This window comes from Scyliorhinus canicula, chromosome 20 (genome assembly GCF_902713615.1).
Source record: "Scyliorhinus canicula chromosome 20, sScyCan1.1, whole genome shotgun sequence".
NCBI classification, from domain to species: domain Eukaryota; kingdom Metazoa; phylum Chordata; class Chondrichthyes; order Carcharhiniformes; family Scyliorhinidae; genus Scyliorhinus; species Scyliorhinus canicula.
In genome coordinates this window covers 39,164,538-39,190,232 of record NC_052165.1, presented here as the reverse complement: position 1 = coordinate 39,190,232, position 25,695 = coordinate 39,164,538, and the positions used below count along the sequence as shown (strand labels likewise).

General features: G+C 44.5%; 1 protein-coding gene across 3 annotated transcripts in view; it reads right to left on the bottom strand.

Annotated features, from left to right (window-relative positions):
- cracr2aa (calcium release activated channel regulator 2Aa) overlaps positions 1–25,695 on the bottom strand; it is a 123,043-nt gene that overhangs the window by 65,548 nt on the left and 31,800 nt on the right. For all 3 annotated transcript variants that reach the window (XM_038781279.1, XM_038781278.1, XM_038781280.1), the window contains one exon: positions 18,331–18,499. In XM_038781279.1, coding sequence (XP_038637207.1) covers positions 18,331–18,499 — 169 coding nt within the window. The remainder of the gene's footprint in view (positions 1–18,330; positions 18,500–25,695) is intronic.

The following is a 25,695-nucleotide window of genomic DNA, read 5'->3' as shown; positions in this document are numbered from 1 at the left end:
AAATTTAATGATGCAAGATGATACTTTGAATGCGAGTCTTTGCAGGTAATTAAGGTAACTAGAGGTTCAGGCAGTGCGACTGGAGAGAGGAATAATTACAGGTTGAAGAGGTGCACAATTCACATCTCTTTAATGTGCCCACCCCAGTCCAACACTGGCATCTCCACATTAGGAATAAGTAGGGTTAGCGGGTAGCAGAAAATTGGTTTAAGGCACTTCAGAATTAACTCAAATCCCCATCTTAAAAGTATTACTGTTTTGTTTTTATTTTATGCAGTGCACTTTGATTTTTATCATTAAATCTAGACAGCAAAACCGACAGCAACTGGTATATCACAGTAGAGGGAGTTTCATTGCAGTCCCTGGAATTAGTCATCAGACACTATTTGGAATGCTCAGCCTGTCCACAACTTCCCACTGTTGTGGGCCAGGGTTTAGAGAACCCCAAAGTGTATCATGGAGTTCACCTGACCCACAACTTTTAATAGATTGTGGTATCGGGAGCACATGGGCTTACCTTACAGGTGTAGTGAACAGAGAGTTAAAGTACTTTTAAATTAAAACAATGTTTATTTATGAAACCAGTTAACACTTTATAAACCCACAGTAAACATCTTAACAACTATCAACACCAATAAATCCCCCAAAGAATACAGTACTCTATAAGTAAGTCTTAATCTTTCCTTGCAACATCCATAAGACAAAAAGAACCCTTTGTACAGAAAGACACCAGGTTTGACTTCACTACTGAGAAAAGTTACCATGTTGAAATCACCAAATGGACATTCATAAGCTTGCAGAGATTCATACACATCTTGTTGTCACTGCAGCGTCTCCAAAACTAAAACAAAACTAAAAAAACAGACACACCCAAGCTTTCCCTCAAAGCGAAACTAAAATGCAGAGCCAGAGCTCAGCTCCACCACACACTCTGACATTACTGCAGCCAATTGAACAGACAAACATTTCTTAAAGTGACATTCCCATGACACCTCTCCCCAAGAAAAACAACATAAACCATCAACCTCAAGATGGTTTCATTTTTCACCTTTTCACTATTCTTTAAGAAATGCGCACAGTAAATATACTTTTTCGTTTCAAAAAACAACACACGCAAACAGGTATAATAACATAGTCTATTTTAGTTCTTCTTCCTCCACCGAACCGGCTTCTCGTCATCACATTCGTGACAAAGCATCGGCTCTCATGTTTTCTCGTCCTGCCACATGTATTATTTTTTAATGAAATGGCTGTAACAATAAACTCCATTGAAACAGTCTGGCATTGTTATTCCGGAATCGCTCCAAAAACGTCAACGGATTATGATCAGTATAGATAATTGTGTCAGACGGATTGCTGGTCACATAAATTTGAAAATGTTGCAAAGCCAGCACCAATCTCAAAGTCTCCTTCTCAATCATAGAATACTTCTTCTGGTGAGAATTCAATTTCTTCGAAAAATAACCAATAGGCCGCTCTAGCCCTTCGTCGTCGTCTTGTAGAAGCACCGCACCTACGCCTACATTACTCGCATCAACAGCCACTTTGAATGGTTTTGTGTAATTTGGGATGACTAACACAGGAGCAGTGGTTAACACCGTTCAGGCCGTCAAATGCCTGTTGACACTCTGCTGTCCACTGGAATTTGTTACGCTTCTTGAGCAAGTCCGTTAGTGCAGTGACCACACTACTAAAATTCGGTACAAACTTCCGGTAAAATCCACTCATACTCAGAAATCGCATTATTTCCCTTCATGTCGAGCATATTGCAAACTGTCCAATAACTTGTTTTCACATCCAGTGTGACCATTCGACCCTGTCCGATTGTATGGCCAAGGAAAATTACTTGGGCTTTTCCAAATTCACTTTTGGCTAGGTTTATCACCAAACCCACCTCCTGAAGTCGATTGAATAACTCCATCAGACGTTTCAAATGTTCAGTCCATGTCTGGCTCAAAATTACCAGATTGTCGATGTATACCGCACAATTGGGTAATCCTGAAACAACTTTGTTAGTTAATCGTTGAAATGTGGCTGTGGCGTTTTTCATGCCAAATGGCATAACTTTGCATCGGTATATACCATCTGGAGTCACAGAAGCTGAAATGGATAAAGGTACCTGCCAGTAACCTTAAGTAAATCTAGTTTGGAAATAATAGCTGATTGTCCCACTTCTTCAATGCAATCCTCCAAACGTGGGATAGGATAAGAGTCCATTCTTGTAATTGCATTAACCTTTCTATAGTCCACACACAACTGTTGGGTACCGTCCGGTTTTGGTATCATCACTATGGGTGAGCTCCATTGGCTGCAACCCACTTTAATTATGCTATTTTTAAGCATACTTTCAATCTCCTTCGTAACCTGTGCCAATTTTAAAGGGTTAAGTCTGTATGGATGTTGTTTGATTGGAATAGCATTCCCCACATCTACATCATGTATATCCATTTTAGTACTTACCAATTTATCTCCACAAATATGCCCACGTGATATCAATAACTCTTTCAGGTCAGTCCGTTTTTCCTCTGTGAGGTAACACAACAATTTATCCCAATTTTTAAGAACATCTTCGTTTTCCAATTTACTTTGAGGTATGTCAAATTCAAAGTCATCTGGATTTGATTTGTCACTTTGAGTTAGAATCATTAAAACCTCCTTTTTCTCTCCTTCCCTTTCAAAGACCTTTCTTTTTGTTCTGCTCGTGCTATGCTTTCTGTTTTCCTTTCTTCTCTCTCTTTTTCTTTTTCCTCTCTATCTCTTTCTCTCTCTCTTTCTTTTTCCTCTCGCTCTCTTTCATATTCAAGCTGCTTTAATTATTTCTCATGTTCCATTTGTTTAATTTGTAACTGAATTTTTGCCATTTCCAATGAGTCAAACTGTATCTCAGGCAATTTTAAATGCTTAGCCACCGCCATAATTACCTCATCTTTTCGCATTTTGTCAGGTAATATTAACTGCAATGTTTTTGCCAACTCTAAAAGCCTGTTTTTAATCTCTGTCCATAAGGTACTGCGTGTGACCGTCTCCACCCCTCAAAAACTTCAGAGCCTCTGAAAGAGCCATTGTTCACAACACACTCCCCACTTAGTTACAGCACCAACATTGACAATAGGAGGAATATTTCAAACATGCCATGTTTAATTATAAGTTTTAACGGGGTAAAGGGATCTGGGGCTGCAGATAAATCAATAAAAGTGACGATACATATTATTAAAGAAAACTTAAACCAAACTAAGCAATGGGCTCATTTCTAGAGGGACAGAATTAAATAGGGAAGTTATGTTAAGCTTGTATCAAACCTTGGTTAGATCACATCATGGGAGCACTGTGAACAGTTCAGATTTTCTTAATAAGAAGGATAAAGAGGCACCAGAGAAGTGCAAAAGAAAATTTCAATGATGATACCAGAACAGAGAGGATATACTTTATACAGGAAGATTGAATAGGCTGGGACACTTTTCACACTGACCTGACAGAGCTCTTTAAGATAATGAAAGGGTTTGATAGGGTAGACATGGGGGAAATGTTTGTACTTGTGGGGGAGCCCAAAATTAAGGGGAATACATATGATAGTTACTTAAAAATCCAATTCAGAAGAAATCTTGCTACCCAGAGAGTGATGGGAATGTGGAACACACTGTCACAAGGAGTAATTGAAGTGAACAGCATAAATACATATCAGGGGAAACTAAGTAAACACATGATAGTGGGAATGAAATAGGTTAGGCTGATTGGGTGAGATGAAGGAGGTGGGAATAGGCTAGTGTGGAGCATAAACTTCGGCATATATAGAACTAGGAGCAGGAGTAGGCCACTTGAGCTTGCTCCGCCATTCAATAAGATCCTAGCTGGTCTGATGGTAATCTCAATCCCACATTTCCATCTACCCTGATAACCTTTCACTCCTTGTTATTCATGAATATGCCTTAAAAATATTCAAAGACTGCTTTCACCGCCTTTTTAAGAAAGAAAGTTCCAAAGGCTCACAACTCTTAGAGAGAAAATATTTCTCCTCATCTCTGACTTAAATGGGAAACCCCTTATTCTGAAAGTAACCCCTAGTTCTAGATTTTCCCCCAACAGAAAACATGATCATCAATACCCCTCAGAATCTTGTATGTTCCAATCAAGTCTCCTCTTACTCTTCTAAACTCCATCACATACAAGCCTAGCCTGTCCAACCTTTCCTCATAAGATGTCACCTCAAGGCCCTGGGGAGGTACCATCAATGGTGTCTGAGACGGATTCTCCGCATCAGCTGGGAGGACTGGCATGTTAACATCAGTGTCCTTGAAGTAGTCAACAGCATCAAGGCCCTGATAATCTGAAAATAACTCCACTGTTCCGGCCATGTGTTAGGATATCAGAATCCTCACTGCCACATCTTCCAGTGGAGTTGGTTTAGGATGATCATGGCCTCGATGCTGGTGCTCTTGGCACACCTGTCCTTCCAGCTGCTGCAGAGAATGCCTTGAGGTGCCATCTATATGTATTCTAAGTTTCTGAGCCAAATAGAACTGTTGGGAGAACAACCGTCTTGTACATGGCAATCTTGGTGTCAGCACAGATATCACGGTCAGCAAAGACTCTTGTCCTTAGGTGTCCAAAGGAGGCACTTGCAGATTGGCTACGCTGTTAGATCTCCACATTAATGTCAGCCTTAGAGGAGAGGTGACACTCCAAGTATGGGGAATGATCCATATTTAGTAGAGTTTCTCCATTGATCCTGATGGAGGGGAAGACCGCATCTTGCCCTGGGGTGGATTGGTAAAGGACTTAGGTGTTATAGAATATAGAGCATAGAATCCCTATAGTGCAGAAAGAGGCCATTCAGTCAATCGAGTCTACACCAACCCTCTGAACTAGCACCCGACCATGATCCATTCCTCCACCCTATCCCTGTAACTTCATAATCCCACTAAACATTTTGGACACTACAGGCAATTTAGCATGACCAATCCACCTAACCTGCACATCTTTGGACTTTTGGGAGGAAACTGGAGCACCCAGAGGAAACCCACGCAGACACGGGGAGACCGTGCAGACTCCGCACAGACAGTGACCCAAGCTGGGAATTGAACCCGGGTCCCTGGCGCTGTGAAGCAACAGTGCTAACCTACTGTGCTACTGTATCGCCCTCTTGAGGTTGAGGCTGAGACCAATTCTTTGGTATGCTTCCGCAAAGGCATAAAGCATGGCTCGGAGCTTGTCTTCTGAGAGAGTGGCGATGGCAATGTCATTCGCATTCTGCAGTTCCACAAGCGATGTCAGTGTCATTTTCTTCTTGGATTTCAACCAGTTGAGGTTGAAAACTTTTCCATCCATCATGTAGACTATGGCAGCTCCACTGGAAAGCTTGTTCTTGACAAGGCGAAGGATGGTGGTGATGAAGATGTAGAAAAGGATGGGAGCGATGACACATCCCTGCTTAACTTCAATCTTGACTAGTCTGGTATTCTAGTAAACCTTCTCTTAACTGCTTCTGATCTTACATCCGAACTTCAATACAATGCACAATATTCCAGATGTGGCCTCACCAATGCCATATATGGATCAGTTGGTTTGAATGGCCTGTGTCTCTGCTGCAATGTAACAGTGTAACAGGAACAATCTGACTGAGCAAGTATCTAAATAACTGTCATATTGGTGATGCTATGTGCCTGCATGCATTATAATTTAAGGTACCAAGCAGGGCAAGGGTTAACATAGGACTTTCCAGTGGCACCACCTCCGTGTGATGTATGTAGTCACATGGTCAGAGAACAGTCTAGAACAGAACTTTGTAAGAAGCCAGTCTGCATGGTGGTAGCAACACCTTGCGAGGCCATATTTGGAACTGTAAAAAGTTAAAGCCTACCAATAAAAGTGTTTATGTTGAAACACCTATGCCTCAATATCTCAACAATGAGAGACCACCACTGCAACATAAAGAATCCATATAATGTAAACAATATGACAAAATCTCCATTTGAGTTCAGACGCCTAAATGTCTAAAACTAACAATCATGCTCCAAAATTCTCACTTTTGTTCCGTTTATGAGTCACTTCATTTTGCAAAGACTATGTGGATTGTTATAGTCGGAAGTATCAGATTCAACATGAAGGAAAAGGCTGCCAGAAGTTTGTATAAACTGAGAGGTATATCTTCTTTGATGATCTAATATTTCAAGATATGAGGGCTATATGCCAGAAGGACAGTGTGCTCCCATGTTCACTGTTTACAAATAAAATTTAAAAATAAATGATTTGTGCAACAACAGATAGAAGTCCCAATACCCTCCGGGGGACCTGCTGGAATCCTTAACTCGTGAAAAGGACAAATTTGAACTGAGAGGAAGGATGGAGAAGTTCTACAATTCATGGGCGTTATTCATTATGCACTTTCGAGAATTGGATCACATCGAACATTAGGGGGGTTGGGGCTGGGAGGGTTGGGGGGAGGGGGACTTGATGTGTTAATGGTGATTATGGGTGATTACTGATCCCTTTTTGTCATTTATTTATGTTAACTTGCGGGCTAATTTCTGGGGTTTGGTGGGAGGATGGGATCATTGTTATTGATATGGGGATTGACATTACATTCATTACTGATTATTGTTTATTGTTGGGTGCAAATTTGGAAGAAAATGTGAAAAAGGAGAATAAAAAATATTTTTAAAAAATAAGTCCCAATATCTTATACACACAGCAAAAGAAAAGAGTCACAATGTGCTTGCCCACCAGCAGATTTAATTTTGATCATTTGAAGGAGCATCTTGAGCAGTCAGCTGTTCTCTTGATGTGATCAGGCTACTGCATCAAAAAGATGTAGAATTTTGACTGGTACCTGATTGGTGATTTTCTTATGCCAGGACCCGAGGACCAATCCTTCACAACCGGGAGAGTTTGCCCAAGTGTCTCAGTGTGGAGTCTCAGTGCGGATTCCGCCCATCAAGAGGGACAATGGACATGATCTTCAGTGCACGACTAATCCAGGAAAAATACAGGGAGCAGCATTAAAATCTGTACATGGTCTTCTTCAATCTCTTAAAGGCCTTCGACTCTGTCAACCGTGAGGGACTGTGGAATATCCTGTTCCAATTCGGCTGCCCACAGAAAATCGTCACCATTCTCCGCCTGCTCCACGATGACATGCAAGCCGTGATCCTCGCCAATGGAACCAGCACAGACCCAGTACGTGCGCAAACTGGAGTTAAACAGGCTGCATCATTGCACCAGCGCTCTTCTCCGTCTTCCTCACAGCAACACTCCACCCCATCATCCTGAAGTTCCCCACTGGAGTGGAGCTAACCTACCAGACAAACAGGAAACCGTTCGATGCCTCCAGGCCTGAACCAAGACCTCCCCAACCTCTTATCATCGAGCTGCAGTATGTAAATGACTGCTGTGTGTGCACACATTCAGAGGCCGAGCTACAAACCATTGTTTTTTTTTTTTTGTTTTTTTTTTATAAATTTAGAATATCCAATTCATTTTTTCCAATTAAGGGGCAATTTAATGTGGCCAATCCACCTAACCTGCACATCTTTGGGTTGTGGGGGTGAAACCCACGCAGACACGGGGAGAATGTGCAAACTCTTCACAGACAGTGACCCAGGGCCGGGATTCGAACCCGGGTCCTCAGCGCCGTAGGCAGCAATGCTAACCACTGTGCCACCGTGCCGCCTACAAACCATTGTTGATGCATTCACCGAGGCAAATGAGAGAATGGGCCTCAAACTAAACATTCAGAAAACAAAGGTTCTCTACCAGCCCGCTCCTGCCACACTAAACTGCCCCCAACCATCAAGATCCATGGTAGGCCCCTGGACAATGAGAATCATTTTCCGTACCTCGGGAGCCTCCTCGCAACACGACCAGACATTGACGATGAAATCCAGCATCAACTCTAATGTGCCAGTGCAGTTCTCAGATGCCTGAGGAACAGAATATTCAATGATCGAAGCCTCAAAATCACCACCAAGCTCATCGTTCACAGAGCAGATGTGAGAAACGTGGACAATGTACAGCAGACACCTCAACTCCTTGGAGAGATGTCACCATCGCAGCCTCTGCAAAATCCTGCAAATCCACTAGTAGGATGGCCTTACCAACAGGAGCATCAGGCCAATATCTGCAGTATCAAAGCACTGGTCATGCTCGACCAGCTGCAATGGGTGGGCCACATTGTCCATATGCCCAACACAAGACTCTCAAAACAAGTGCTCTACTCTGAGCTCCACAATGGCAAGCGATCACTTGGTGGGTAATGGAAACGCTGCAAGGATACTCTGAAAGTCTCCTTAAATAAATGCAACATCCCCATCAACTCGTGGGAATCACTTACCTTAGAATGCATAAACTGGAGAAGAATCATCCAAAAAGCCAATCACTTTGAGCGTCACGGTGTGGAGCACGCGGAGGCCAAGCGTAAACAGCGGAAAGAGAGCACAGAATCCAGAGCGTCCCACCCACCTCATCAAACACCACCTGTGGCAGAGTCTGCGGATCCAGGATTGGACAACTCAACAACCCCAGAACCCACCTCTCCAGAATGCAAGCAAGTCATCTTCAACCCTGAGAGACTGCCGAAGACACACTGGGGTTATGAGGGGAATAGCAACCTGTCATTGTCTAGCGTGTTCATCAGCAAGACCCTGAGGTTAGAGTTAACATTTCAGAGGATTGTCAGAGGCAGACAGAAGTCAGAAGCAAATTATTCAACTCAATCTCACTGCCTTTCTCTCTCCCCACAGCTCTGTATTAATCCCAAACTAATCCCACTGCCCGTCTCTCTCCCCATAGTCCTGTATTGTCTCAAACTAATCCCACTACCCTCCCCTCACCCCATAACCCTGTATCAATCCCAAACTAATCCCACTGCCCCCCTCTCTCCCCATAGCCCTCTACCAATCCCAAACTAATCCCACTGCCCCCCCTCACCCCATAACCCTGTATCCCACTGCCCCCCCCTCTCTCCCCATAGCCCTATACCAATCCCAAAATAATCCCACTGCCCCCCCCTCACCCCATAACCCTGTATCCCACTGCCCCCCCTCTCTCCCCATAGCCCTATACCAATCCCAAACTAATCCCACTGCCCCCTCACCCCATAACCCTGTATCCCACTGCCCCCCTCTCTCCCTATAGCCCTGTATTAATCCAAAACTAATCCCACTGCCCCCCTCTCTCCCCATAGCCCTATACCAATCCCAAACTAATCCCACTGCCCCCCCCCTCACCCCATGTCCCTGTATCCCACTGCCCCCCCTCTCCCCATAGCCATGTATTAATCCCAAACTAATCCCACTGCCCGTCTCTCTCCCCATAGTCCTGTATTGTCTCAAACTAATCCCACTACCCTCCCCTCACCCCATAACTCTGTATCAATCCCAAACTAATCCCACTGCCCCCTCTCTCCCCATAGCCCTATACCAATCCCAAAATAATCCCACTGCCCCCCCCCCTCACCCCATAACCCTGTATCCCACTGCCCCCCCTCTCTCTCCATAGCCCTGTATTAATCCCAAACTAATCCCACTGCCCCCTCTCTCCCCATAGCCCTGTATTAATCCCAAACTAATTCCACTAACCCCCTCTCTCCCCATAGCCCTATACCAATCCCAAAATAATCCCACTACCCTCCCCTCACCCCATAACCCTGTATTAATCCCAAACTAATCCCACTGCCCCCCTCTCTCCCCATAGCCCTATACCAATCCCAAAATAATCCCACTGCCCCCTCCCCTCACCCCATAACCCTGTATCCCACTGCCCCCCCCTCTCTCCCCATAGCCCTGTATTAATCCCAAACTAATCCCACTGCCCCACACTCTCCCCATAACCCTGTATCAATCCCAAACTAATCTCAACAGGCCAAAAAGTCTCCTTTCGTGTTGTTCCCATTCTGTGATTCAGTTTCAATTTCATTTGTGTTCTTGTAGCTGTCATTGTTTTAAAACAGTTAATTTGTTAAACATGTTTTGCCTTTAACAAGTCCACGCTGGCTGTCCTTACTTCTCAATGCTCATTTATTTTATCCCAAATGACAGATTGTCTCCTTGAGTTAACAACTGCTTTGTCCTCCGACAGAACAACTCATGTTTAAGAATAGAAAATTGGTGCTTCCAGGCTGCGGTGCCTCTTCAGTGACCTCTTTCTGCAGCCATGGATACTGCCCAAATCCAGAAACAATGGGCAGGATGGCCCAGGGTTAACGATTCATTGACTTTGATGGTGGAGGGAGTGGAGAGGTGAGGAAGGCTCTGCCACCGGTACCTGCCAGGGAGCAGGCAACATAGAACATACAGCGCAGAAGGAGGCCATTCGGCCCATCGAGTCTGCACCGACCCACTTAAGTCCTCCCTTCCACCCTATCCCCGTAACCCAATAACCCCTCCTAACCTTTTTGGACACTAAGGGCAATTTAGCATGGCCAATCCATCTAATCTGCACGTCTCTGGACTATGGGAGGAAACCGGAGCACCCGGAGGAAATCCATGCAGACATGGGGAGAACATGCAGACTTTGCACAGACAGTGTCCCAGTGGGGAATCGAAACTGGGACCCTGGCGCTGTGAAGCCACATTGCTAGCCACTTGTGCTACCATGCTGCCCAACTTCTGGTATTTATAATTGAGGCTGTATCTCAAGAGTATTTTGGACAGACAGGAAATTTTATTTCAATCAAAACTGAACAATAATGTGGAAAAATTGGTCAAAAGTATTTTTCAACGTAGGACTGACTGTCTGGAACCAGAAGAGCAGCACCTTTATAAAGCTCTGTGAATTTCAGTGTTAACAACTTTTTGTGATCCTATGAAATCTGGCAGTCTTGCGTTTGTCCTGATGAGTACAAGTTGAAAAACTTCGGCAACATGTATCTCTTTGCAGAAATATTTAAATAATTGTATCTTCCATTGTCTATGTCCCTTAAAAATGGCAGACTGCAAGTCACTTTTTCAAATATTTTTTTTTCACTTTACGAATAAGACTGTAACACCCGATAAATCCAGTTTGCATTCAGTCTGAATTAGCTGGGAATATAGGAAGTAAAATAAGCATTTTTCTTACATAGAATTTACAGTGTAGAAGGAGGCCATTCGGCCCATCGAGTCTGCACCGGCTCTTGGAAAGAGCACCCTACCCAAGGTTAACACCTCCACCCTATCCCCATAACCCAGTAACCCCACCCAACACTAAGGGCAATTTTGGACACATGGGGCAATTTATCATGGCCAATCCACCTAACCTGCACATCTTTGGACTGTGGGAGGAAACAGGAGCACCCGGAGGAAACCCACTCACACATAGGGAGGATGTGCAGACTCCACACAGACAGTGACCCAAGCTGGAATCGAACCTGGGACCCTGGAGCTGTGAAGCGATTGTGCTATCCACAATGCTACCGTGCTACCCCATTGACAGGTCATCGGCCTGAAAGGTTGACTCAGATGTTGCCAGACCTGCTAAACATTTCCAGTATTTTCTGTTTTTATTTCAGATTTCCAGTGTCTGCAGTATTTTGCTTTTGTTAAAGTACTGGAGGTTATTTCGATAATAAAAACAAAATACTGCAAATGTTAGAGATCGGAAATATACAGGAAATGCTCAGCAAGTCCGGTAACATCTGTGGAGAGACAAACATGGCTAATGTGTTGAGTCCAATATGACTACTTTGGAAGACAGGAAGCAATGTCCTTGCTGTTGAAAAAGTGGGGAGGAGCAGGTGTGTTAATTCCAACCATTGCATGTTAAGAAAGAACGAGTCTGAAGCTAGCCTGAACCTAAAACAGGTTTATTTCCAAGACAGCAAAGCAAATGCACAGACTCTCCCAGTTCCTCCCAGAACCCAGAGTGAACCAGTTAATAGACTCTTGCAATGGTTCCCTAATCCTTCCCCAATTTGGGAGAGCTCTACTGTCAAAGCTTTTAATCTTGCACACATCAGGACAGTTTGAAAAAATGTCAATAGTAAAGGGAGCAACGATTTGTACTGTGAGAGGAGAGAGTGGAGATTAGATAGAAGTGGACTCTGATTGGTACAGTGGAGAGTGTAGCAGGGAGCAGGTAACTGCCAAGCTTTTGTTCAAATTCGAACCAGGCAGGCAGCTCTGATTGTCAGGGCATTGACATGGGGAATGGTTGCCCCCAAATCTTTTATTTGCGTAATCCCAATGTCTAAATAGATATGCTTTATTATAAAAATGATCACTGTGCTGAGGCAGAACCTGACTGATGAAGACTGTTCCGAATGGAGGATTTGTGGCAGGGGGGTGGGCTTTTGAGAACATTTGCTATCGAAAGTAAATACTCATCAGCTTCTTTTTAAAGACATGGGGGGGGGGGCGATTCTCCAAAATGGAGACCAAATGTTCGCACCGTCGGGAACGCCGTCGGGAACGCCGTCGCGAACCGGGCCCGGGTATAACCAATTCTGTCCCCCACAGGGGGCCAGCACGGCGCTGGAGCGGTTCACGCCGCTCCAGCCTCCCTTCCCAACGCCAAATGGGCGCCTCGCCAACCCGCGCATGTGCGGGAGACTTAGTCTGCGCGACGGCCCCGACTCAACATGGCGTCGATGTTCAGGCGCCGGCCACGCAACAATGTAGGTCGGGGGTGGGGGGGAGGTCGGCCTGCCAATCGGTGGGCCCCGATCGTGGGCCAGACCAGACCCCATCAGAGGACCCCCCCCAGTGAAGGAGCGCTTTTCCCCGCCCCACAAGCCACCCCCCCAGCCCTTCGCGCAATGCCACTGCAATGCGATTGACTCTGTACTGCCCTCTGAAATGGCTGAGCAAGCCGTTCAGGTCAAGGGCAATTAAGGGATGGGCAACAAATGCTGGCCTTGCCGGCACCACCCACATCCCATAAAAGTATAAATAAATAATGGGTATCATTAGCAGGAATCAGAGAGAACTGCTTTATAAAAAACATCAATCATTCATGGAGCAGATAGATTTTTGTTGGCTGAGGCTACCGAGGGATATTGATCAAAGGCAAAACTGTAAATGGAGTTGACATACAAACCTGCATATTCAAGCTTGTTCTGCCCTTCAGTTCAAAGGATTCCTTCTGTTTTCACCTTATTATGTATCATAACAAACACAATGCCTGCAATTAACTTTCCTAACCCTCTGCCAATTTCTTGTTGCAGCTGGATAGAGCCTGGGATAAGCTGAATTGAGGTTAAACTATACTAGGTCACAGCACACTTATACAAGCTTTGATTTCCACAAAGGGGCAACCAAGGTAGAATACTATCACCTGCTAATGAAAGGGCATATTGCAAGTGTACACAACCCAACAAAGCACATCACGCAACAGAACTGCCATCATTTTCAACATGAGAAGGTTTTTTTTCTCTTTATTCATTCTTGGAATGCGGGCATTGCTGACAGGGGCAGCATTGTTGCCCAACCCAAACTGCTCTTAAACTGAGTGGCTTCCTGGGCCATTTCAGGGGGGAGTTAAGAGGAAGGACCTGGAGTCACATGTAGGCCAGGCCAGGTAAGCAGGGCAGATTTCCTTCCCTGAAGGTTGTAAGTGAACCAGATGTGTTTCCACAATAATTGATGACGCCTTGGAAGAAAATAGAATTATCAGTGATAGGCAGCATGATTTTGTGCAGGGAAGGTCATGTCTTACAAACCTAATAGAATTCTTTGAGGAAGTGAAAAAGTTAATTGATGAGGGAAGGGCTGTAGATGTCATATACATGGACTTCAGTAAAGTATTTGATAAAGTTTCCCATGGCAGGTTGATGGAAAAAGTGAAGTCGTATGGGGTTCAGGGTGTACTAGCTAGATGGATAAAGAACTGGCTGGGCAACAGGAAACAGAGAGTAGTGGTGGAAGGGAGTCTCTCAAAATGGAGAAAGGTGACTAGTGAGGTTCCACAGGGATCCGTGCTCGGACCACTGTTGTTTGTGATATACATAAATGATCTGGAAGAAGGTATAAGTGGTCTGATGAGCAAGTTTGCACATGATACTAAGATTGGTGGAGTTGCAGATAGCGAGGTGGACTGTCAGAGAATACAGCAAAATATCGATAGATTGGAGAGTTGGGCAGAGAAATGGCAGATGGAGTTCAATCCAGGCAAATGCGAGGTGATGCATTTTGGAAGATCTAACTCAAGAGCAGACTATATGGTCAATGGAAGAGTCCTGGGGAAAATTGATGTACAGAGAGATCTGGGAGTTCAGGTCCATTGTACCCTGAAGGTGGCAACGCAGGTCGATCGAGTGGTCAAGAAGGCATACAGCATGCTTGCCTTCATCGGAAGGGGTATTGAGTACAAGAGTCGGCAGGTCATGTTACAGTTGTATCGGCTTTGGTTAGGCCACATTTGGAATACTGCGTGCAGTTCTGGTCACTACATTACCAGAAGGATGTGGATGCTTTAGAGAGGGTGCAGAGGAGGTTCACCAGGATGTTGCCTGGTATGGAGGCTGCTAGCTATGAAGAAAGGTTGAGTAGATTAGGATTGTTTTCATTGGAAAGACGGAGGTTGAGGGGAGACCTGATTGAGGTCTACAAAATTATGAGAGGTATGGACAGGGTGGATAGCAACAAGCTTTTTTCAAGAGTGGGGGTGTCAATTACAAGGGGACACGATTTCAAGGTGAGAGGGGAAAAGTTTAAGGGAGATGTGCGTGGAAAGTTTTTACGCAGAGGGTGGTGGGTGCCTGGAATGCTTTGCCAGCGGAGGTGGTAGAGGCGGGCACGATAGCATCATTTAATATGCATCTAGACAATATGAACGGGCGGGAACAAAGGGAAGTAGACCGTGGAAAATAGGCAACAGGTTTAGATAAAGGATCTGGATCGGCGCAAGCTGGGAGGGCTGAAGGGCCTGTTCCTGTGCTGTAATTTTCTTTGTTCTTTTTTATTACTGAGACGAGATTTCAATTCCGATTTTGTTAACTGAATTTAAATTCCCACCATCTGCTGTGATGGGATTTTAACCTGTGCCCGGCATTAGCCTGGGCCTCTGAATTACATCATAATAATAATAATAATAACAGCTTATTCTCACAAGTAAGCTTCAATGAGTTACTGTGAAAAGCCCCCAGTAACATTAACAATACTCCACTATAATGATGCAGAGAAGGGTAAGACTGATGACCTCAGAGTGTTGATCAGCGCATGGAATTATAGCATTATTGCAATCACAGAAACTTGGTTGAAAAAAAGGGCAGGACTGGCAGCTGAACTTCCCAGTGTATAGAGGTTTCAGGCATGCTAGAGGGGGTGTTAAAAGGAGGAGGAGGAACTGTGTTATTGATTAAGGAGACCATCACGGCAGTACTCAGGGATGGTATTTCAGTAGGTTCCTCAAATAGAGGCATATGGACAGAACCTAGTAACAAACAGGGGGCGATGACATTGCTGGGAGTGTATTATAGGCGCCAAACAGTTGGGGAAAGATAGAAGGGAAGATATGCAGGCAACTCTTTGAGAATTGTAAGAAAACCAGGTAATAATAGTAGGGGATTTCAACTTCCCCAATATTAACTGGATAGTCAAAGTGTGATAGGCTTAGAGGGAGCAGAATTCTTAAAATGCATCCAGGAGATATTTTTTTTGCCAATAAGTAGAAAGTCTTACAAAGGAGGGGGACGGTGCTGGATCTAGTTTTCGGGAATGAAGCTGGGCAAGTGGATGAAGTTTCAGTGGGGGAGCATTTTGGAAACAGTGATCATAACACAGTAGAATTTAAGGTAGTTGCAGAAAGGGTCAAAGATAGACCGGAAATTAAGGTTCTTAATTGGGGGAGGGCCAATTTTAATAAAATAAGACAGGATCTGTCCAAAATTAACCAGGAGCAGCTACTTGTAGGAAAATCTACATCAGAGTAGTGGGACTCATTCAAAAAGGAAATAGAGAGAGTTCAGGGCCAACATGTTCCCATGATAGTGAAGGGTGTGAGCAATAAGTCCAAAGAACCCTGGATATTAAAGGCTATCCAGGGTTGCATAAGGGGAAAAAGGGAGGCTTATGGCAGATATGGGGGGCTCAAAACAATGGAAAATATAGAAAATGCAGGAGTTACTAAAGAAAGAAATTAGGAGAGCGAAGGGGGGGGCATGAAAAAGTATTTGACAAAGAATCATCCAGTCTAGAAACATCAGCCCCGTTCTCTCTCCACAGATGCTGCCAGACCTGCTGTGATTGTCCATATTTCTGTTTTTGTTATGAAAAAGCATTGGTGGGTAAACCAATTGAAAATCTAAAAGTGTTTTTTATAAGTATATTAAGGGCAGGTGGAAGACTTCTGGTTGCAGCATGTAGGTGGAAATCACATGTTTAGTGGCTCCCGCTAGAGTCTTTTCTTGGTGCTTTGCACGCAGATTTTGGGAAAGTTATTTTGTGAGAAGCTGTGGGGAGGTCTGAGGCATTTATAGAATGTTGAAACCAGAAAAAAGAATCCAGGGAAAGGGAATGAGCGATGGTCCATCACTATGTGTGGCGAGGAGTGCTGCCGGGGTAGAGAAGGCAGGAGAGAGCCTGTCAAGTCGGGCCACGCCCATCACGGTGGAAAGCATGGCTGAAATAATGGCCAGGGATTTTGAGCGGTTGATCTCAAAATATTTTGAAAGGCATCGGGAGAGATGATGATGTCGCTTAAGGAGTAGATAGGTGAGACCCTTGCTCCTCTGAGAGTGGAGTTGGTGAAGACCTAGATGACGGTGCGGGAGCAATGGAAGAAAATGAAGGTGGTGGAGGAGGCATTGTCGCGGCACTGCGACCAGTTCACCTCAATATGTGAGGAGTCATAGAGTCATAGATGTTTACAGCATGGAAACAGGCTCTTCGGCCCAGCTGGTCCATGCCGCCCAGTTTCTATCACTAAGCTAATCCTACTTTCCCACATTTGGCCCATATCCCTCTATACCCATCCTGCCCATGTAACTAACTGTTTTTTAAAAGACAAAATCGTACCCGCCTCTACCACTGCCTCTGACAGCCCGTGCCAGATGCTCACCACCTTCTGTGTGAAGAAATTTCCCCTCTGGTCTCTTTTGTATCTCTCCCCTCTCACTGTAAACTATGCCCTCTAGTTCTAGATTCCTCTACCTTTGGGAAAAGATGTTGACTATCTATCTTATCTATGCTCCTCATTATTTTATAGATCTCTATTAGATCACCCCTAAACCTCCCAAGCTCTACGGAAAAAAGTCCCAGCCGATCCAGCCTCTCCTTATAACTCAGACCATCACATCCTGGTAGCATTCTCATAAATCTCTTCTGCACTCTTCCTAGTTTAACAATATCCTTCCTATAATAGGCTGACCAGAACTGAACACAGTATTCTATGTACAGTCTTGTACAACTTCAACAAGACATCCCAACTCCTGTATTCAATGTTCTGACCAATAAAACCAAGCATGTGGAATGACTTCTTCACCACCCTTTCCATCTGTGACTCCACTTTCAAGGAGCTATGAACCTGTACTCCTAGATCTCTTTGTTCTGTAACTCTCCTACCATTAGCTGAGTAGGTCCTGCCATGATTTGATCTACCAAAATGCAGCATCTCACATTTATCGAAATTAAACTCCATCTGCCATTCATCGGCCCACTGGACCAATTGATCAAGAACCTGGTGCAATCTTATATAACCTTCTTCAATATCCATTATGCCACCAATCATGGTGTCACCTGAAAATTTACTAACCGTGCCTCCTACATTCTAATCCAAATCATTTATATATAAGAAATAACAGCAAACCCAGCACCAATCCCTGAGGCACACTGCTGATCACAGGCCTCCAGTTTGAAAAACAACCCTCCACAACCACCCTTTGGCTTCGGTCAGCAAGCCAATTTTGTACCCAATTGTACCTCACCCTGGATTCTGTGAGATTTAAACTTTTGCAACAACCTACCATGTGATACCTTGTCAAAGGCCTTGCTGAAGTCCATGTAGACAATGTCGACTGCACTGCCCTCATCTACCTTCTTGGTTACCCCTTCAAAAATCTCAATCAAATTTGTGAGACATGATTTTCCCCTTACAAAGCCATGCTGACTTTCCCCATTTTAGCCCTTGCCTGTCTAAATACCTGTAGATCCTGTCTCTCAGAATACCTTCCATAAACCAAGTTAAACTGGTGGTCTAAAGACTGGACGGGATAACCTCTGGCCAGTGGTTATCATTAATGGCAATGCACAGCCAGCAACCACCCCAAAAATGCTCCTTTAAAAATATATTCCAGTCACACAAATAAGAAACAATAATTTGTTGGATGAAGCATTTGGAGCTCAGATGTATGAAGAATCATTGCATGAAAATACCAAACTGAGCTTCAAATATCTGATTGTGCTGCTGTGATGTTTCACTTACTCTTTAAAGAGATTGTTGGCTCCCAGGCTGTCCATCAAGGTTTGGAAGTGATGTTCATCGTCAACTGTTGCGATCTGTTGGGCGTACTTATTCCGATACGGGCTCCCACTCTGATCCTGACATTTATTTATCTTGTCGGCAATGTTCTTTTCCCCAAACAGGAACTGGCCTGAATGTCAGAAAGGTCGAGGATTTCTGAATCAGTTATTATATCACAGAATCACAGAACAGTTACAGCGCAGAGAGAGGGCATTTTTCCATCGAGACTGTCTTGGCTTTCCGCAAGAGCAATCCAGCTCATCCTATTCCCCACATCACCCTGCGTTTTCTTTTCCCTCCGGGAGTTTAAGAAATATTTATTTCCCACTGCGCATCTAAGGAAAGATGTACAGGCATTGAAGGCAGTCCAGAGAAGGTTCACGAGGTTGATCCCAGGTATGGAGGCATTTTCTTATGAAGAGAAGTTGAGTCGGATGGGCCTGTACTTATTGAAGTTTAGAAGGATGAGAGGCGACTTTATTGAGACATATAGGGTTCTCAGGGCGTGTGATAGGGTGGCCCCTTTAAGGGGGCAGGCTCCACAGACCACATGATCGGCTCAGGGCAATCACGCGGGGACACGCAAACTCTGGACAAAGGGGAGTTTGCACCGGGCCCTGGAAGCAGGACCCCGGGCAATGTTGACCAGGGAGCTGAAGTGTTAGGACTGCTGTACAGTGTTCTGTGGCTTTCATCAATAAACTCCTTTGTTAACTACTGGAAACCTTAAGTGTATGTCTCGAGTCACCACGTTAGCGACATGGTAAAAGTTTTCAATCGTAGCTGACAGTCGTTGTGAATCGACGGGGGGGGGGGGGGGGGGGCGGTGGAGGAGGGAACAGTTGAGAAAGTAGAGAAACTTCAGGAAGAGTAGGAATAATTTAAACAGTGAGTGAAAATGCCTATCATTGGTAAACTAGACCCATTTGACTAAGGGATTGAGTCATGGAGTCAGTGCATCAAACAGCTCTGCTTCTTCTTTACCATGAATAAGATCACAGGCAAGGACAAGTGGAATGACCTGTCACCTCTCAGCTCTGACTGCTGACTCTTCTGGGCAGCTTAATGTGCCTCCACCCTCCCCGCCAAATTTGGAAAAACAGGATCCAATCGAGTTCCCAGCTGACTGCCCATGAGCAGATCAGCTGGTGTGATCCAACAACAGAAATTTAGCCAGGCTCTGGGAAAGTGGTTTATCGGATTGCTTTTTATGGAATTCTTGAAAGTTTGAATGGCCCTCTCAGCCAGACCATTCAATACTGGGTGGTAGGGAGCTGTCTTTGTGTGTCATATGCGAAAATGTTGGAAATCATCAACGTTGAAGACGGTGCCATTTCCAAAACAACTGACTCAGGAAGCCCATGAGTGGCAAACACTCGGTGCAAGGCATCTACCGTGGCCGCTGAGGTAGTGGCCCCCATATAGTGAACTGATAGCCACTTTTCACAGTAACTGCATTGCTGGGTTAATGTAAGCCTACTTGTGACAATAAAAATTATTATTATTACTTTGAGTTGATGGGCATCTACCAGCATCAAAAACATCTTGCCCAGGAATGGTCCCACATAGTCAGCAATGACCCAGGTCCACAGGCAACCTGGCCATTCCCAGGTGTGAAGGGTAGTGGAAGGGGGCAAAGATGGCTTCAATTGGCAACGTTGGCACTAGTTCTTCAATGGTTTTGTCTAGGCTTGGCCACCCAACGTAACTGTGCACCAACATCTTCATTTTTTATCTGCCCTGGGTGGGTACTGTGTAACTGTTGAAATAGGGGTCTCCTGGCCTGAGGCGGAGCAACCACCCATGATTCCTACAGAATCACATGTCAACACATCTTGACAAGTAAAGTAGGGCCTTAGCTATTCTGATTTCTCAAAACAGCAGCCAGACTTTATCATTCGTTTGACCTTTGAAAGAATAGAGTCCAACTGCGGATGTGTCCCGCGGATACTGGCAGAGTATGAGAAAGTTTAGGGCTTGGAGTACAGGTGGTGGCGGAATGCCCTTGGGTAGGTTTTCTACACAAGGAGCTTCCTTAATTTCCCCTGGTGCCGTCATTTTAGGACAGGGTCCTGTTCTTGGCCTAGTTGGGGGAGGGTAAGACTTTTGATATGTATGGGCAGATGTTGCCGACAGTGTAGCCTCCGTTGGAAGAAGTAAAGAGGAAATGGGAGGGTGAGCTGCGTTTGTTTTTTTAGCAGGGGAGCGTGTGGAGTGAGGTTCTTCACAGAGTCAAGTTCACCTCCTAATGTGCAAGATTAAGCCTGATCCAGTTCAAGGTGGTGAACAGAGCACACCTGACCAGGGTACGTATGAGTGGGTTCTTCTCGGGCGTGAAGGACAGGTGTGAGCAGTGCTCCAGGGGGCTGGCAAATCACACACACACACACACACACACACGCATACACACATGTTTTGGTCTTTCCACAAGCGTGAACTTGAACAGTGGCCATTTTGGAGTTTTGGACTCGCTGGTGCTGCAGAGACAGATGTTCTGGGCAGATGTTCTAGCCTATGGGCTATTAGTGAAGCAAAGAAGAGTTTTACTTGGGTGGGGGTCCCCAGTGCTGCCTCAGGCCTCAGCATAGCTGGGGCTCTTGATTAAATTTCTGTACCTTCAGAATATTAAATATACCATGATGGGGTCGGTGAAAGGGTTCTACTTGAGGTGGCAGCCTTTTATCACCTTTACAGGGAACTGGTTACGGTCAGGTGTTGGGGGGTGAATTTGTCTTTTTGTTCAGGTTTTGCCTTCTTTATAGGGGGTTGAGAGGGTGGACTGGGGATCGGCTGAAGGTAGTTTGGAGTTTGTATTGTGTTGGGGTTTGCTGTATTGTTGTCATTTTGTTATAGTCAAAATCCTTTTTGAATAAAAATATATATTTTTAAAATGTTATGTCCTAATATCATTCCTGATTACTTAAATTTCCTTTATATTTTCAGTAATTTGAAACTTTTTAACAGAGATTTTTACAACTTGTTTCTCCTCCAGCCCAGATAGAGCTGCACTCCAGTAGTAATGTCCAATTCTGATTCATTGAGCTAAGCTCTAGGGACATCTTCTGAATAGATAATGGCTATAAGAACAGGTTGTGTAAACATTATTCTTCCCTTGCTCATGAAGAAGGCAATTAAACTTAACTCTGTTTCCAAAACAGGAAAGAGGCCCCAGGATACCTTATCGATGGTATAAATGAGGTAATATCTAGTGCTAAGCCGAGTGCCGCCCATTCTGTATATGAAAGGCTCTGGGTCAATATGGCTACTGTTAGCCTGTATCCATTTTCTCAGTTCTAAATATTTATGAATGCTAGCTATTTATTTGGGTATTTCTGTCGCGTACACACTGCTGTCACTGTGCAGTGGTGGTGGAAGGAGTGAATGTTGAGTGTTTGTGGATGGGGTGCCAATCAAGAGGGTTGCTTTGTCCTGGATGATGTTGAGTTTCTTGAGCGTGGTTGGAGCTGCACTCATCCAGGCAAGTGGGGAGTATTCCATCACACTCCTGACTTGTGCCTGGTAGGTGGTCGACAGGCTAAGGGGAGTCAAGGGAGTTACTCACTGTAGGATTCCTTGCCTCTGACCTGCTGGTGTAGTCATAGTATTTATATGGTTAGTCCAGTTCAGTTCATGGTCAATGGTAACCCCCAGGATGTTGATAGTGGATGGATTCAGTGATGGTAATTTCGCTGAACGCCAAGGAGAGATCGTTGGTGTGGTATTTTTAAAATATAGGCTTGCAGACAACCAAAGTACAAACAAGAGCTTTACTGGAAAGGTGTTTACAGACTGTTAGGATAGACTGCCCGTTTGCCCGTCCAAACAGCTGATGATATCATCAATTCATCACATGATTGGACCCTTAGAGTGACCTTGTTCCAACTAGGAACAAACATGAATACTTTCCTCCCTCTTTACAAGAGGGCTCTCTGCAATGAAACACAATTTAACATTAACAATAAAAATACATACTATGAACAATTAATAAACGCAACCGTCAATAAGTTGGACGTTTCGGAGGATGCCGATTTCTGTTTGGTTGTTGATGAATCTCGGGCTTCTGCTCTTTATTATTGGTTGCAACCTCTGGTGATTTTGGTTTAGTTTGGACGTCTCCGTATTTGTCTCAACCAGAGTCGACATCGTGTTGGGAGGTTGACTGGGAGTTGGTGTCCTCAACTGGGGTGCTGTCTTTCACAGTTGCTTCTGGTATTGTCAGGTTCTCAGGGATGTCTAGGTCTTCACTGGAACAGTTTGTTGTGGACTTTGTTGACTCTGTCTCTGGAAAACCAGTTGTAGTTGCTAAAAGCTGATCAGCTTGTCTTCCCCACACTACGTCATCCCACGTTTTGAATGGTCCGGTGTAATCTTCATAAACTCTTTGCCATCGCCCTTCTGGCCATTCCCATGTGTGTAATGGTGTTAGTGGCGGCAGGTTTCAACACTTTGCACAAGGCAAACACATGCCACCTTCTCCTTGATTTTGCTATCAAGCCCTGGCCACCAAAAACAGCTTCTGGCTACCTCCTTCATCCTTACTATCCCACAATGACCTTCATATAGTTGGTTCAGGACACGTTTCATTAACAATTGTGGAATGATGACCCTCGTTCCCCAGAGGAGACAATCAGCCTGTATGGTTAGTTCAGGTCTTTGGGTAAAATATGTCTTCAACTCCAGGTTTGCTCCTGTGGTCTTGCCATGAATCCCATAACTTCTGACAGGAGTGGATTATTTCAGGAATACATTTTAACATGTCCTATAGTTACAGGATTGCTATCAACTTCTTTGAAATATAAAATATTACCACTCGAACTATTCATTGACGACTTGTTAGGTAAAGGTAATCTAGAGAGTCCATCAGCGTTCCCATGGAGATTTGATTGATGATATTTTATCGTGTATGTATGTGCTGACAACAGCAATGTCCATCTCTGCATCTGGCTCACTGCTGGAGATGGAATATTGGTGTGCGGCCCCAGTATCATTGTCAGTGGCCAATGATCTATTCGTAACGTAAATCTTCTTCCACATGGGTATTGATAAAAGCATTTGATTCCGAAAATGATGCCCAGATCTTCCTTCTTTGTCTGTGTATAGTTCATTCCTGCTTTGTTCAAGGATCTTGATGCAAACACTATTGGCTTCTCTTCACCATTCGGCATGTGATAAACCACAGCTCCCATCCCATATGGTGATGTGTTACAAGCCAATTGCAAGGGTAACTTTGGATCAAAGTGTGTCAGTACTTCTGACTTTAGTTGTGCCTCTTTAGCTTGTACAAAGGCCTTCTTGCACTGATCCATCCATTTCCATTTCCTGTTTTGGCACAATGAATTGAGAATAGTTGCTAGATTAGAGACAAACATTCTATAATGTTCAGTAAGTCCAAAAACGGTTTAAGTTGATTTTATGTTTTGAGGTGCGGGTGCCTCAGTTATGGCATTTACTTTTAAAGGTGATTTTTTTTCAGTCCCTTCGCATGTATGACACACCTCAGGTAGCCAACAGAAGATCTGAAGAACTCAACTTATCCGATCACACTCGTAGTCCGTAATCTTCTAGCCTCTGGAGTGTAGCATCTAAATGTTGTGGATGCTCTTCTTCATTCGTTTCCCGAACTAAAATATCATCTAAGTAGTCCTGGACCCCTTCTAGGCCTCTTAGAATTTGGAGCAACCAGGTGCGGATGTGGTGCCAAACAGAAGTCTGAATAGCCCTTTGTGTGTCATGGTTGTTAAATATTGTTGTGATTCCAGATCCACGTTTATCTGGAGATAAGCTTGACTACAGTCGACTTTGCTGAAATGCTGCCATCCAGGCAACCCAGCAAAGAAATCATCGATTAAAGGCAGAGAGTACTGCTCTCCACACAGTACCAGATGGACAGTGACTTTAAAATCATCACATAGTCGTACCAAACCACCTTTCTTCATCACGGGTACTTCATCACGGGTACAATGGGCAGGTCCCAATCATGGGGCAGCACGGTAGCACAAGTGGATGGCACTGTGGCTTCACAGCGCCAGAGTCCCAGGTTCGATTCCCCGCTGGGTCACTGTCTGTGCGGATTCTCCACGTTCTCCCCGTGTCTGCGTGGGTTTCCTCCGGGTGCTCCAGTTTCCTCCCACAGCCCAAAGACGTGCAGGTGAGGTGGATTGGCCATGATAAATTGCCCTTAGTGACCAAAAAGCTAAGGAGGAGTTATTGGTTACGGGGATGGGGAAGAAGTGCGGGCTTAAGTGGGTCGGTGCAGACTCGATGGGCCGAATGGCCTGCTTCTACACTGTATGCTCTATGAAACAATTTACGGGTTTGAGGATCCCCTTCTTGACTATCCTCTCTAATTCTGCCTTAGCCTTAGGACTGATGGTATGTGCACTGATCTATCCTTTAAGCATCTTTCTTGACTTTCATCCATATTCTTTAGCTTGACCCAAACACTAGTCTGTCTTTAATGGTGTCGTTCAAGGCACCTCTAAATTCACAGTATTCAGCTAATTTCTTCAAAGTAGCTGCGAACTGTGTGATTGATGCACCTTCTTGTTGGTTATATGTATAGAACCTGAACCTCCCAGTAATGACCAAAGGTTTAGGTGTGAAATGACCCTGCAATATCTCCACAATCTCACCACAGGTTTTCGAGTCTGGTTTTTCTGGCTGCACAGACTTCACAATAGGTTGAAGGTTTTCCCCCCCATTGTAAACAGGAAAGGTAGGACTGCAATATCTGCCACAATTTTATTCACTGAGACAAAATAGTCAAATATTTCAGTATATGAGCTCCAACGCTCGGTGTGCTCATCATATGATCCCACTGCACCACAAATTCACGTTATTTTAGTATGGAAAGGGTTTCTGTGAGCATGATATGCCGCAAGACTTTTAGCACTACCTCGCTTCTTTTTTTTAAACAAGGTAACCCTGAGCTCAACCTGTCTCCTTCCGAATTTTGGAACACCCCCAGCTCTAAATTATTGTTGCCGCCTATTTGATACTCTCAGTGCTCCCTGTACTGTTCCAGATATTTCTGGGCAGAGCACATAGCAAGCTTCTTTGCGATGTTATTCCCTCCGAAATCTAATGTTTAGATTTTGGTTCCTTCGATGGCAGCTACCAATATTTGGCACCCCTTTGTCTCCAGCTTTGGTGTAGCAACGTTTTGCGCTTCTTAATCCTTTTGGATGTCTGTGAATGGATCAAAAAAAATTCTATTCTTTTTTTACTTTTCCAGAGTCTGCCAGCGTTTTTCCAACCTCCTCATCGCCAGTTTTATTTGTGGTATTTTCAAAGGATAGGCTTGGAGACCATGAAGGTTCTAGAGGT